Source organism: Haliotis asinina, chromosome 12, assembly GCF_037392515.1.
Source record: "Haliotis asinina isolate JCU_RB_2024 chromosome 12, JCU_Hal_asi_v2, whole genome shotgun sequence".
NCBI classification, from domain to species: Eukaryota; Metazoa; Mollusca; class Gastropoda; order Lepetellida; family Haliotidae; genus Haliotis; species Haliotis asinina.
This window is the reverse complement of record NC_090291.1, coordinates 25323887-25339957: the sequence shown is the minus strand read 5'-3', so window position 1 is coordinate 25339957 and position 16071 is coordinate 25323887. Positions and strand designations below refer to the sequence as shown.

The following is a 16071-nucleotide window of genomic DNA, read 5'->3' as shown; positions in this document are numbered from 1 at the left end:
AAGTCTATCATGTCGTCCAGTTCCTCCTTAAGTTTGCTGCTTATTTCATTGTTGTGTATTAAACATTATGATTAGGAATCCTTATAGGGGAATAGTTTTATTTTGATGTATATTCATTGTAGATGGAGATAGATAGATAGATAGATAGATAGATAGATAGATAGATAGATGGAATGGGTTTACCAATTAATCATATTGTATCAGAATTATCATTTTTTTTATTAGAATGCGTCTGACTTTATGTTAGCAACTGTATGATACATAATCATTAACATCTACTACATCTGTCACTCCATTTTTCTGACAAGTTCATAGTTTGGCATGCATTAGTAGTAAATGATTGTAGATATAGTTTGTCTTGATAGATTCAACTTTATTCATTGTATATGATGATAGAGAGCTTGGCTTTATTAATTAATCGTATTGCATCAGGATACTTTTTGTAAAAGCATGTACATCTCTGTGTTAGCAAATGTATGCTACTCACACACTAGCAACAACCTGTCACCCATTTTGTGCGCATAGTTTGACATACATTATAAGTGTAATGGTTGTAGATATTACAATTGTTACAATGACAGTTGTAGATAAACTTGGTGGACAATTATTTTCAAATGAAATCCAAAGATATATATTATATTGTGATAAAATATGATTAGAATATGTCATATTATGTGTATATATGTCAGCCTCGGTGTTGTGAAGGTGTTATGAACAAAGAAACGCTAGCAAATTGTTGTGATTGATTTGCAGAAGCATAACCATAGCTGTTTTCGAGGAGCGTAAAATATGAATAACACCATTGAGTCAACTATAGAAATCAGGAGGTCAGGAGGTCAAGCTCGCTGATTTGGTTGACACAATTGCATAGATCCCAATTGTGCTCTTGCAGTTGATCACTAGATTGTCTACTTTAGACTTGATTATTAACAGACTGCTGCCCTATGGTTGGAATGTTGCTCAGTGCTGTGTAAAACTAACTCACTCACCATTAGAATTAAGAAAAAACACCTTTTTGTATTAGTAGCATAAGGTCAGTCTTTACAAGAGTAAAAATCGGGTAATATCAGTTAGATAAATATAAAATAGGAATCTGCATGGTTCAGTGATGTTTAAAAAGTTTAAAGGTCACATGCAACCTAAAACACAACGTTGCAGATTCTGATAACGTCTGGTATGCTCTTACCAAAAAAAAAAACATCAAAAATGCCTGTTTAACCGATAAAGTTGAGAAAAAAAATGCGATGAAAAAAGCCCACGAAATCGGAGTTCAAATGATTCACTAATTAAAGTGGTTCCAACAGCTATGCTGTGCTGCGCTCACAATGCATGCGCATTTTGTGGAGAATGAAACAGTGTGCCTAAACAGAGTATGAGGTTGTGAGCAGTAGTCTAATCGTGCTTGTGTACACAAACAACTAAATATTCTACTAGTTACATGAAACAAAACATGTTGATTGTGACATGCAGACTCTGGTATATTGACATCTATATGTCTGCCTGCCTGTCTGCAATTTGAAATTAGAAACAGTAAACAAAGCGCCAGCTAAGCATCTCGGCAAATGAACCAGTGGCCAATGACAAGGCATTGTTGCACATGAGTGCACACCCACTGGCTCCGACTGGGTTCGGTATCGCGGCTGCTTCATTTTGAGGAAGGTAAACCCAAGTACAAAAATTGCAGTTTTGATTTCCGATTATACGCTTAAGATATTGCTTTTGTTTTTTCACAATCACTAATGCATTTTATATGTAAAATAATAATAATAAATAGGTATTTCTGTAGTGCTCGTATCCAGTTTAGGAACTACTCAGAAGCGCTTTTGGAGCCTGCACAAAGATTAACAATATGTTTCAGCGAAAAGGTGGGTTTTCAAATTCGACTGAAAAGTAGTTAGTTTCGTGATGGCTCAGATCTCCTGTCGAAGGCTGTTCCAAAGAACAGGGGTTGCTCTGGAGAAACTGAGGTCGCCAAAGCATGTTTTGCTGGGTTTCTCAGGATACTGAGAAGATTTTGTCCTCTTGGTCTGAGAGTCCTGGCTATCTATTCTCGAAACATTCATGGCCTTAGAAACTCTTAAGCTCTGTCTTAAGACATTGACTATGATCATAGTTAAGAATTCTTAAGGCTACGAACTTTTTGAGAATAGGGGCCCAGGGTGGCTCATACTTATTTATCATGTCTTGTATATAAGAGGGTGCCAGTCCATGTGTCGCCTTGAAAACTAGTGTGAGGATCCTGTACTTGATTCTCTGTGCGATCTTGAGCCAGTGTAATCTTTTTAAAACTGGGCTAATGTGTTGATCCTTTCTTGTCTTGGTCACCTGTCAGGCGGCTGCATTTTGACATTGCTGACGCTTTTTGATAAGGCGCTTTGGTATACCGTACAACAATGCGTTGCAGTAGTCGAGGTGGGACAACAAACAGGACTGGACTAGAGTTGTAGCATTCTCTACATTCAGGAATCTTATTACTTGGCTGATGTTTCTGATGTTATAGAATGCTGTTTTACAGACTTTTGAGACATGAGGTTCTGCATTCAGAGATGAATCAAAGATAAAACCAAGGTTGCACGCTTTTTCACTTGGAGGAATGAGACAGTCTCCAGTCACGAGGTCTGGCAGGGTTAACATGCTTCTGATAGACTCTGAACACATGATGACAAGTTCAGTTTTCTCACTGTTCAATTTGAGAAAGTCCAGGTGAGGATATAGCTGCAATAGGATGGAGTAGGCTATCACTGTGTGACTTTTATGACACAGAAAGAGATCTGTCCGCTAGAGGTCTCAAATTGGCTGGTCTCTTGGTGTATAGGACCATCTGTCTCTTTGATAAGGAGCTCTTTGTGTCATTTAGAGAAATCTGTTTTAACTTCTTGATAGGTTGTGTTTTTGATATATCAATAAGTCCACATCTCCATCCTTTACACTGGTTCAAAGACTGATTCTTCTATGTCATTCTTATGGCTAACCTCGACTGAAGGGCTGGAACACCAGACAAGGTTTGTACATTCCCTTGCCATGTTTTGATTCTTTGTCGTGCTAATCTTCATCATCATCACCAGCAGCATCTTCATCACTGTAATCTTCAGCAGGTATAGATTTAGTGTTGCTCTCTGCTTCAGGCATATCTATGTGAGTTAAAATGTCTTTCATGAAATGAGTTATCTTGCTTTTCATGATAGATTGATCAGTGCCAGGATCCATATCATTCAGGCTGTCTGTAATGGACTGAAATAGATCGAAACGGAAACGTCATGGAACACCTGCAGGCCTTTCAAGTCGCATACACGAAAAACGTATAGAAAGAATCAATTTCATCAACGAGCAACTCCACCATGAAAACCACGCTGTTCAAATGCTCAAAGACATCGATGAAGCCATGTAAGAATACTACCTGCTCACCGGTGAACGGTTTGACCCCTTTGGCGACGAACCCACCATCTCTCAGTATTACACTCCTTTCAAGGAGCAGCAAGATATGTTATGTGTATAAAATATATATACATGATATATATACATGTGTATAAAGATGGGACGACACATGCTGTTTCAGTATGTGCTTCTCAGAAAAAAACGAAAACCTGTGACAGGAAATGTACCACCGACTACTGCAGCATCCACATGATGTCTATTCGAAAAGGTTTCGTCAAGCGTGTGGGATTGCAGTGATGGAGCAGACATGGTTCAAGGTCATCTCATCTACTTCACCAAAAGAGATTATCTCAACGAACACAACCAACTCCTTAGAATAAAAATTTAACCAAAAAAATTATGTGCGCTTCATTTCAAAAAAGGCTGATGGAGTTGTCTCCCTTTGATTTGAGCACCCAATTTGGCATTTGGCATATATTGACCTATTAGACATTTGACTTCACATGTGAATATATAAACCTATTAGACATTTGAATTCATATCTGAATGTCAGATATTTGATTTTGCATCTGAATATAATTATTCATTTTTAAAAAAACATTTCGCACATTGATATAGCAATCATGACAACTGTTGACAAACTCAGTGCACTAAAATAAACATGGATTAAAGGGTTATTCACACCTGAGGAAACTGCAACTGCTCACCTTGCTCGACATGAAGTATATCCAACCCCATACTGCATGAGACCTCAAACTCCAAGCCAAAGAGCGGGGCCTGAGGGGTTAATTTCGCCTGAGGAAAGCTCAACTGTTCTCCTTGCTGGAAGACACTGAGCTATTCGAATTGAGATTTGTCAAGATGGACTGCATGGTGGGTAAGTAGTTGGGAAATATATGAATGCATTAGAACAAAGTCACAGAGGAGGAGGTGTTTGTGGTTTTAGATCAGCGAACAAGGAACCATAAGGGTTCTGGGTACTCCTTTAAAACTGGTCTATGAAATATTTATAATTCGTGGATACATCTGTCTCGCCATGGTCATGATGGGTTGTGTATCAATAGGGTTATTGAACAGAAGCAGTCGATGACAGTTCCTTCGTTGTTTCGGATTGTTATTGTAATACAAGTTTTGGTTCTATCATGAAGTGATAATTCATACCAAAATTCATTATTGTAACCAGTACAAGCAATACATTAGCATTGAAATATTAGGGAAATATAAATATAGAATATTAGTTTCATCATGTGTATCAGTTTAAATAGCTTAGACAAAGACTCCTGTCAAAAGTAGTAAAACGTATCTCACAGACATTCTATTGAAAAAGGTATAAGTTATGACCACACAGTTTCACAGAGTTAAATTCCTAGCCTGAGGTAATCAGAACTCCACTGTAAGACAAACCATTCACTAAGACAAGGGTCATTTCTAGACAGGTTAATAAACTACTTTGATGAGGTAAACATGCCATCACCTACAGTAACATAGCATTATGTAAACACCAGCCCATGCCACTTAGAATAGGATTAAGAGATTAAGTACTCCCCCTGTCTGGTCATTGAAGTTGTTCTGGTAGGACACACTCCATTTTTTTATTCTGTATTTCATTGGCTATTGTAGGTTATACCCATTTTTATATCAGTATCAGTCAGCAAATCATAATCTTTGTATTGTTTTAGTTAAATAATCTCCACCTCCATTTGTCCGTCAGTAGGGTTTAGACTCACAACACAGGTCAGCTCTAGCCCTCAGCCCAGAGGGTTTTACCAACTCTCTGTGGCCACCCTTGTTATTTTATCTCTTGTAAATAAAATCAGCTTCTTGTGACTTCAGACACTGCTGTGTTAATTCCTCCAAGCATAACAGCACGCCAGTTACAGTTAAGTTACCCTCACTTGGACCAAGACCCGTATCATGACAGTTTCAGGCAATCACTGAGAGATTACGATGATGACTTCCTTCTGTAACAGATCTGTAATGTGTAGATCTTTGCTGGCTTTTGACATTTAGTAATCAAGGATAACTGCATTCACCACAGGGGGTCCAGAAACACATCCTTTTCCAGGTCGGAAGGAATGCCTTGATGAAATTCAACGTGGGGATAAACATGGGTTTGAATGGTGTTAAACAAGGGCTGCCATCATTTGTAGAGCCATATTACATGTTCAGGATAAGGTTTAGTGTTCATCGGTTCTAGAAGCTCAGAGGAGGGCGGCCTTGAGACGATCATGGTAACTGGGTATAAGAGTCTAAACTCATCACCCACATGTTGCTGCTGTGGCTGCACTGGTGACTCTGTCTGCTGCTGAGCAAGAAGAGGAGGAGGAAAAGAGGGTTGCTGATATTTCTGTCTTCTATGTCTCAACACATTGTCTATCCTAGAGAAAGTCTTATATCACACAAGACACCTTGTTGACTGCATGGTGTTCTGAGTCTAAATGACACATTTAGCCTTTTGTCTCTATTTAAATATCTGTTTTCATTCGCTTTGTAACACTGCTTCTGTTGTGTTTTTCCCTGTGGACAACACTTTCTCTCTTCAACTTGGCTTTAGCCTGTTGACGACTTGTAGGGTCGGAGAGGTTAGAGCAAATGTCTGTAGAAGGGGGTAGGTCCATCTTAATCCCTTGCTTTTTGTAATAGATCACATAATCATCCCTGTTAGCAAAGGTATTGGGATAGCCTTTGTCCTGCAAATAGTAATATTTGGTCCATTTCTTAGGGTCATCCAGGTAGGGTCTCCAATATCTCCTGTTCATTCTCCTGTGTTGGAAAGATGCACCATTTCTTTGTAGAAATGTGTGGAATGTCCTTTGATGATACTCAGGTCTTCTTCCCAATCTGTCAAAAACTTCTATGTTTCGAATCTTGCATCTAAATAGCTATCTAGAGTTATCCAGGTCGATGAGAGGCTTGGTTATTCAAAATGTATCCTTTTGGATATGTGGATATGGTTCACAATAACTGATCAACAGCAAGCACTTTGATAATCATCCCTTTAGTTACACTGTCTTTGTTCAAGAGGCATTGCAGTTGTGTATTCATGGTGTTGATAATGTTACATGCTTCGTCCACTTACAAGAAAATAAGCTGATCTCAGGGACTGTGTGAGCCAGATGAGTCAAAAACAAAGTGTTCTCCAAGGTCATAGCTTTCTGTGAAATGAGGTCACACAGGTGTTTGATCACGTCATTTGGAACTACTTGAGCATGTGAGGTCATGCTTCAATGCCGAATGATGAGGCCACACAGATGTTTGATGACGTCATAAAAAAATAGACTATTTAAGCCTGTGGACAAAAATAACTCCCTACTCCAAATTTGTTCAAGACAGTGAGGAATTTCTGATTGTATGTTTCAGCTTGATGGATAACAACACATAACAAGCTCACATTTATCAAGAGATGAAAGACAGTTGACTTGTTAGTGTTATCTTGGCAGGGTCACTCGGCTCTGTCATTATTCGGTCACTTGTAGGCTTTATTGATCAAATACATTTTGGGCTTTAGACCGATGTGTTCTGTGATTGGCATGCCAGCACTTTCAACCTTCATCTTTCCAAGCACTTTCTTGCTGACAGTGTTGCACATCAGGTGGTCTTTCTGGTAGTTGCTGGTGTCATACAGGTGCATGTTTTTCTTCATGTCCTTGTTCACATCCTTGGTGTGAATTTCTATCAGCACAGAATTCATGTCCTTGTACAGCACTTGGCACTGGTTGCCAAGCTCTTTTCTGAACTAGTGATAAAAGTCGTACATCAAGTGTTTGGATAAGTCAAGGATACGACTAACATGCTGAGATAAAATGTGAAAACAGTTTGTTAAAAGAAGCCTCATGGGATAAGATGGTACAAAAGTTATAAAAAATATTAACTGCGAATACCAGTTGGTACAAAAGAATGACGGAACCTGTTTGTTCTGGCTGTCGGCATGCACAGACAGCATCCTGATGGAAGAAATTCAAAATCATAATAGAGAATGTGATAGCTGTCATTTACAATTTTCTGCACTTTTTGTTAGCAATTTGCTGCTTGTAAATTTGGCCAATAGGAGTTACTGATTCTGAGCCATTGATTTTGCGTGCTGTGTTAATAATTTTGTTGAGTTTAGCTTTGTTTTGAACAGACAGGTTACCAAACCCACAAAGAAGATTAAAAGTTAAACAATCAATTCTAAAAGTGTTTAAATGACGCAGGAAGTACAAACGCTGCTGACCTTTCTTGTAAACATAATCAACGTTATCGTTCCAGGATAATTTTGAATCAAGAACAGTGCCCAAATACCTGTATGTGTTTACAATTTCAATATCTTCGTTGTTGATTGAAATCAGAGCCAAAGGATCACAAGTCTTTCTGAAATCAATAATCATTTCTTTTGTTTTCTTAGTATTTAAGATCAAAAAGTTGTCTTTACACCAATTTTGTAAAGTTAGATACTGCATTTTTGTAGTCAGATTTAAGAAGTGAAACAATAGCTGTATCATCAGCAAATTTGATGTTAAAACAGTTTGTTGCTTTACTAACACAGTCGTTGGTGTAAATGGGTGATAAAACAATCCTTGTGGTGCTCCAGTGGACAGGTTGGCAGTGGAAGACTTCATTCCATTCACAGTAACACACTGAGGTCTGTCAATCATATAGGCGTTTATCCATTTGACTAAGTTACTGTTTACACACAAATTCGAAAGTTTTGACAGAAGACAGACAGAAGTCATCTGGGTTGTTGGATGTCTAGAGATGATAGAAGGAACCAAATGCTGTCTATGACTTTCAGACCATCTATAGTATTTTATCATGTCTATTGGGGTTGCATGTTCGGTTACCGTTGATCTTTGTGATGGCCTGATCAAGTGAGAATTGTAACCGCGTCCAAGATTGTGTACCACAACAGGGATTGCTGCACACATGGGAGTGAGTGCTGTTGTGTGGTTGCAGGTTGTCTTGATTCATGTGCATGGGACGATGGTGTACAACTTTTTCCTGATGATTTTCTCTTCATGTTGCAATCACAAGAGAAATTTTTGTACACTCTGTACACCACGGGAGTGTTCATTTTCCCCGTCGCATCAAACGACCACGTAACTGAACCCACAGGCTTTTGCTTCTGTGTTTTGTGCCTGAATTTTTGTTTGTTTGAATTAAGGAAATTTCCATTGTACAGTTATAGGCAGGTAAATCTGTCAGCCTTCTTGACGAGTTAATGAACTGCACATAAAATGTCGTTTTTTAAATTTTTAGTTGAAGAGGTCAGTTACATTCGTTGACCTAAAACCTTTTTAGTAAGTAGAATAGACTGTGCCATCATGGAATTGAACATTTCTGTTTTAGACATTCAACATAGTCCTGTGAATATAGGATACCTGAGCGTTACACTGCACAAAAAATGACTCATGCTCAAGGTCCAGGAAAGGTCATGTGACTGCGAAAATGTCCTACTCTTACGATCTCCAACCTCAGGAACATTGTCCTCGACGAGTCTGGTATCAAAGGCAAACTATACACTTTTCAACTCAAACACCACATTTGCAGATGCACCAAAGTGTCTGCCACAAAAAGCGGTGGCAGCAACCTAGGCAAGTTCATTTACACAGATGGAACGGTCAGCAACACACAATACGACCTTGTCCGCAAAGACGAGGATGAATGGACAATATCCCAAGCCCTCGGCAACAAACCGTTCAACCTCAAACCTCAACTTCACTTCATCCTCTCGTCTTCACCGACGACAACAAGTGGGTGCTTTTGTCCTCTAAAACTGATTGGATCATGGACATCATGCTCAGATCTCGCCTCATTTTTTCGGAAAACAAAGACCACTACCTAATGAAAGACGTGAGTGAGTGAGTGAGTGAGTTTAGTTTTACGCCACACTCAGCAATATTCCAGCTATATGGCGGCGGTCTGTGAATAATCGAGTCTGGACCAGACAATCCAGTGATCAACAACATGAGCATCGATCTGCGCAATTGGGAACCGATGACATGTGTTAACCAAGTCAGCGGGTCTGACCACCCGATCCCGTTAGTCGCCTCTTACGACAAGCATAGTCGCCTTTTATGGCAAGTATAGGTTGCTGAAGGCCTATTCTACCCCGGGACCTTCACGGGTCAATGAAAGACATGAATGAGGGAGCGCTGCTTTTGGCTTACAACCCTATTCAGTGTTATCCTCAGAGCATTGTTGAGGAACAGAATATTCCACAGACTATTGAGAAAACCCAGGACGCAAAACGTGAGTTTGCAGGCGGTCTCGGAATTCAACAATTTGGCCAACATCCTGAAAATGTGCCTGCGAATTCCACGCTGGTGATCCATGTCTACCTTGGCGAACTGTTGGCATCACATGAAATTTCAAAATTGTGAAAGGGATCAAACTCCATTTACGTGCAGGTGAACATGAATGTCTACACCTGCCTTTAGGGAGTCACTGTCAACACTGAAGATACCATATCGATCGCCAATATTTTCTTACCCAATAACCTACATTTCATGGGCTTTAAGTGCACATCCGCAAAATTATCGGAGGACCAATTGAAGATTGTTTAGTAACATATGGATAAAACAACCATGAGTGCCATTGCAAACATGACTTCATGAGTCATTATCGTGACCTCTGGGACACAATAGGATTTGACCGATGTGGTACGGAATACGTCTTGTACATGTTGCACTTACAAACAACGTGTACGTATGGTGAGAAGTCATCATGGAATCTCAGTTAAACTGGATCATCAATATTCTCACCTACCCCAACGTCGTCTGGGGTGCAGAAGGTGCTGCGTGGATGTACGTTGCACCATTACCAAATATAACAGGTAATATGTCCTGGTGGACCAGACTCACTGACCAAGCAACACACACAAAGCACTTGCTCAGCCCAACCCTCGAAACAGCTGCTCAGACCTGTGTTTCATTCACCTTCAGATAGTTGTCGCCTTGCTAGTTAGCCAGCTGTACATCATTATAACTGAGCCGACACACACACACTGATACTCGTCCATGGTGCTCGCTCAGAGAATACCAGAATGGTAGCGAGGAGTCGACTGCTGAGACCTGCTTTTTAGTTCACTTTCAGACACCTCTCTACTTGCTACAAGCATGTCCCAGCGAGACACTGACAAAGCGATGTGGGAGATACTGGTAGCTGCGTTTCATTCAGCTGAACAAGTATGACGATATGTTGGATTGTTAACATTTTGCCAGACCGACCCCATGCTCAATAAAATGTGATTATTTCCTGAACTATTTTTGTAAAATTTTGCAAGCATATATTAGCATATGGTTACGCTATAACAAAACGGTATTTGGAACACTCGCGATGACGTCATTAGATTCATAAAGACTTAATTATGACAAAAAGTTGAATATTTTAGCCTTTTCACTTCGAGGAGCATATCTAAAAACTGTTCAACTGATTTAATGCAAATTTTGCATGCACATCAGTAGCAGCATACAGTGATAGTTTGGGAGAAGGTCCTCAAGGGCCCAGTTTTTAAATTGGGGCTTGGAGAAGGATGTGGTGCAAAACCATCACTGTCTGTACTACTTGTGAAGTGCAGTGGCTAATTTGGGGTCTGATGTACTGACCACTGGCTGTGGAATGTGGTGTAGTGATTGTGGTGGGGGTAGATGATAGATGAAATGCTTTTTAGTGCCATTGCAGTATTCTATATTATCTGTGTTAAGTGCATTGTAGTCAAGTTTGTGTCCTTCACCATTCACACTGATAGATATTGTAAATAGTATTTTCAATGTTTCACTATGGAGTAGATAACTCTGCCATACGTTTCAGATATTTTACTTTTTTCATCCAAACTGAAGGAATGTAACCACGCATATTTTTCACATGATATAACTTCAGCCTGTGCTGATGCGTGATATCATGGCATGGTACCAGTCAGTAGTCCATTCATCATGTTCATAGAAAAGAAGTCAAGACATTCCAACTGGACAGCAGACACAACACCTTCCTATCCAATGATCTCATTTAGTAAAGCCAGCAAATTGTTTCATGCCATACAGGCAACAGACCCGTCCTTTACAAACTGAACTGACTCTTACGCATCCATGTTGCCTTTTTCTGATACCATGAATTATTTGCCTCAAGCAGGGATCATGAATAATCATTGAATAATTCCATCTGTGAAAGGAGTCAAAGTAGACGTATTATTATGCTCAACAAATCGTATAGTATCTAAAATGTTTTTATGCCCGTGAAGGTACGTGGTAGAGTAGACCTTCAGCAACCCATGCTTGCCATGAAAGGCGACTCATGGTGTTAATCACTTGATTGTCTGGTCCAGACTCAATTATTTACAGACCACGGCCATATAGCTGGAATATTACTGAGTGCGGCATAAAACAAAACTCACTGAAATATTTTTATAACTGATGCATCAGTCGTAAATGTCTTTAATATGTGAGCCAAAACGTTTGTGCATAAATCCATGTTGAACCATATTTGTGTCTCTGTGAAACACGCATGGCGGGTAACCTTTATATCAAAAGTAATTATCATCCACCGGTATGTCTGTGATGAGGAATCACAGGTGCAGTACATATGCATATATTACATTGTGAATCTACAAATATATGGTAAACTGTATGGTTTTTGTGTCAGAACGCCTTGATGAGGCAGGTCACCAACTGTATCAGAAGGTGCACATGCAGGATCTGTACATGGGGAAGATGAATGACCTGGACCACCGCCAACAGATAGAACTCACCAGTGCCCGCTTCCTGAGAGGTAGGTAAAGCAAATATGTCATAAATGTGGAAGTTGTACTTTGCTTTCATCTTAACTAACATCCTAAAAACACTTGGCAGCTGACTTGAATCTCAGTAGTGGAAAAACAACAAAATAAGTGGTATTAACATCAGTATATGCTGAAACCTTTTGACAAAACAACCACAACAATACACTCAGCTGTAAAACCGGTTCCAAATTTTGCTAGCCAATTGGAATAGCTTTGCTTGAAAGTTAATACTTAACTAGCCCTAGATATGAATGAAACTAAGAATAAGACTTACAAATTATAGGAGAATAAGATATTATCAGCATGACATGGCTTTCAGCATTAAATCGATAATATGATGAACATTTTTTTCAGGCCATAATCATGCATGTTTTGAAAGCGTATTATAACGTAACAAGTCAGAGCGAGTGACCCCATGAAAATTGACTGGCCAGTCTGGTCAGGGCCTTTGGAAAATTACTGGCCCGACTGGATTTTCACAACCCATGGGTTAGCAGGCCAGTGGCTATTTTGCCCTCTGGTTGGAGAATGCCTCCCCAAGAAAGTTTTCCAAACATGATTTCACTAGACAATATCCTGCTTTATTTTTCTGAAAAAGAGTATTTCAAACTTTTCATAAATATATATTTCCATTAGGACTTTACTGAAACTGATCAGACAAATTTAGTATTATAGCAAATATTTCATAACACATTTAACCTTTAGCCTGCTGAATTAATTTCAGCATAAGGCGCTAATAAGAGGGTGGGTGATTTCAAACACTGTGAAATAATATATTCGATGTCATGACAGGTCTTACTGAAATGGCACTGTTACGTTTATTTAAACGTGTCAGATCATGAAAATCGCAGAAGAAAATACATGATTTATAAGCATTCATGAGTGCAAATTTCAAGTGTTATGGTTCATTAATTTCTGCACAAACCCACAAATAGATGGTGTTAAAGGGGCACTGATGTGGAGCGAATAATGTTTCTCGCCAACGGTCTTATTACAAAACCAAACTGCAAATTGGTCAGCGCCCGCTCCTTTGACCGTGACGGACAAAGCAACTGGGATCCTGTCCATATTAGCAGAATTTCTTCACCCAAAAGAGTCAGGAGGCCGGATGCCCATCATATGCCATTATTTAAAAATATTCATGGTATTCCTTGTCTGATTGTAACCAAATATCCCAGCAGTGTACTTTTTTCGGATGCTTGGATGGTATAGTTACCCAATTTCATCCTATTTCTGTGTTTTTAACCTCGATATTTAATCATGTTACATGAAAATATGATGTCTACAGGCACGTAGCAAGCCATTTGTTTCACTCCGGAAGATTGCAAAGCTTTATATTTAGGTAATTTTGAGTGTTGGTTCAGCTGTGATAGCAAATATCATACGTAAAATTTGGTAGCTATGGTAGCTACAATGGTTTATTATTTATAATAAAAACACACAGGTGACTTATTTGAATTCGTAAACAATAAACGATGACTTTGCCTTTGAAAGAGAAATCTGAAAATTTTCTTACGTTAAAAAAACCCTTATTTCACCTATTTACCCAAGTACACAACAAATGCCTGTATGTATTCCTTGTGTAACGAAATTCCGTTGGTATCCTCAAAACAGTATCGGCCCATAAGTGTTTTCAGGCTGAATGCGACACAGAGATTACATCTTCCTTGCTGTAACTCGCGTTTGATGGTTTAAACCTACACGTGTTATTTGTCATCATTCTCTGGATGGTCAATTAATTAATTTATAACAGGTATAATTGGTAGTAACACCACTTCGGTTACTCAACAAAGGTTCCCATTTGGCATTTCTCCTGTCTGGAGTAAATACTCAACATTATAAATTAAGGTCTGTAATGGCAAATGTATTGTATGTTATGTAATATGTGCATGTAAGTGATGCAAGAGGGTTTATCAGCTGAGTTACAAAAACAAACATTGATCAAAGGATTAACCGATAACACACTGATTGATTAATTACTTTTGTCAAAAAGCAGTGTATGTAGATGACTACACCCTGTCATAAAGTGCGAATGTAAAAACAACATCCTCCCTTCAAAGAATTAACCACCCTTGCGTTGATTGATTGATTGCTCATTATTGGTTAACTAAATTACTTAGAATAGCGAACATTATACAATTAGTTGCCAGGTGTGCTATCTTGGGTGACCAATGAGAGGTTTATCAGGTTTTCACCAACGAAAGACGTGAAACGATGTGTTACTTTTTCGCAAATTAGACAGTTGTAAGACACACGACACAGAGCAGGATTATTTACCAGCTGCAGATGAATGGAATACAATTTCTTTTACGTGGATATTGATGGATACATCCCTGAACAAGGTAGTAGCCTGACATTGTTGATATAAAATTAGTCTGTTTTACATTCATTATTTGCATTTTGTTTTAATTTATTTGTTGTAAATGACAGAAAACACACACTAGATCGCGTACGTGTGTGAAACAGGATCGACATTGGCAATCTACACAATGTATAAATGTTGCTGTTATGTTAGAAATTTACTATGAGTATAAGCAGACCGTGTGTTCTTTTATTAATTTTCAGAATCATACAAATATGACAATAAACTAATGAGGGTTATGAGACAAAATATAGAGACGTACATTGGCTTCGTTATTTTTCCGTCCTAATAATTTTTTACCATTTCTACCACTGACAGATGATTAACCTTCAAAGTGTTTCATTTGTTTTCATAATACATTTGTAATGAAGTAAAAATGACTTCACCTAAGCTGATCTGTCTATAATTAAACTATCAATTGCGCTTACGGACTGCGCAGCAGAGGTCACGAACCAGTCACGAATTCTGGGATATCATCCGGGTACTCACGGGAGAAAAACAATAACAAAAGTTTACACCAGTCCACGGAAATTGCTCCGCATCAGTGCCCCTTTAAATCGTGTTACACGTACGAAAAAACAAACATGGCGCGCTCCGTCCAACTCCTACATTAAATATAGCTTTTTTGGTCAGAAGAAAGATTACAGAACTCTTCTGTGTAAGACCTGGCGAAAGAGGAAGAATTTTTCATTCTACAAGTGTTCCTTGTATCATTTTCCGTTTAGTATGACGAAAGACGGACAAAAAGTAAGATCGTGAAATCTAACTTGTTTTCTAGTAAGTGCAAAGGTCACCGGATGTGATGTCACAGGCAGGGATTGCCTGATGAAATTTATTCGCTATTGAATATGAACAGAAAAGTTGGAGATATTTCGTCTGGCAAACCCAAGTTTAGCACAAATAACTGTTTAAAATGATTAATCAGAGCCCATAGAATTTTCTTGGTGTATTTTTTACTTTATAATTCGCACATAGCCGAACCAGTTTGACCTTGTATGATCCAGTGACCCGGAAACAGTAGTCGATCAACACTGCAGATGTAAGTTTTTCAGTATCTTTTATTTGAACTTTTGTTCATATTAGGCACATTACTTTATTGTCCACTGAATATAAAGATGGCAAAGATATAATTGTGATGCATGTTGATCCCAGCTTATTCTTTTTTTCACATGGTCTGACACAAAAACGTTTACAAACATCATTCTGTAGTGATTTCCTACTTCACTATCGGTTTATGCACCTAGTAGAGTCGGTCGCAGAGGCCACTGGGCAAGTATGCCTACTAAACTGAGGGAAATGATTCAACCTGACAGCTAGTCAACATACTCACGGTAATGGCTTCCACGAACTCTGGCTGGTGATCGGCAATCTCCGGCTCCTTCCGCCTTGGGTCATGACCTCGGGGCTTCCGGCGTACGGCTCCGATCACCACACCCCTCTCCGTTTTCTAGGCTCCTTCCCGCGGATTTCATAGCCATTAAACCCCTCTTGCCAAGGTAATCACTGAGGGGCTACCTTAAAAACAACCTGCCCTGGAGGAACAGTCCTGGTCCCCCCCTCAAAGGCCAGTCCTTTCACCGCC

At 39.1% G+C, this 16071-nt stretch overlaps 1 protein-coding gene across 1 annotated transcript in view; it reads left to right on the top strand.

Annotated features, from left to right (window-relative positions):
* LOC137258076 (paramyosin-like) overlaps positions 1-16071 on the top strand; it is a 258586-nt gene that overhangs the window by 24135 nt on the left and 218380 nt on the right. The window contains exon 3 of the mRNA XM_067795629.1: positions 11992-12117. Coding sequence (XP_067651730.1) covers positions 11992-12117 — 126 coding nt within the window. The remainder of the gene's footprint in view (positions 1-11991; positions 12118-16071) is intronic.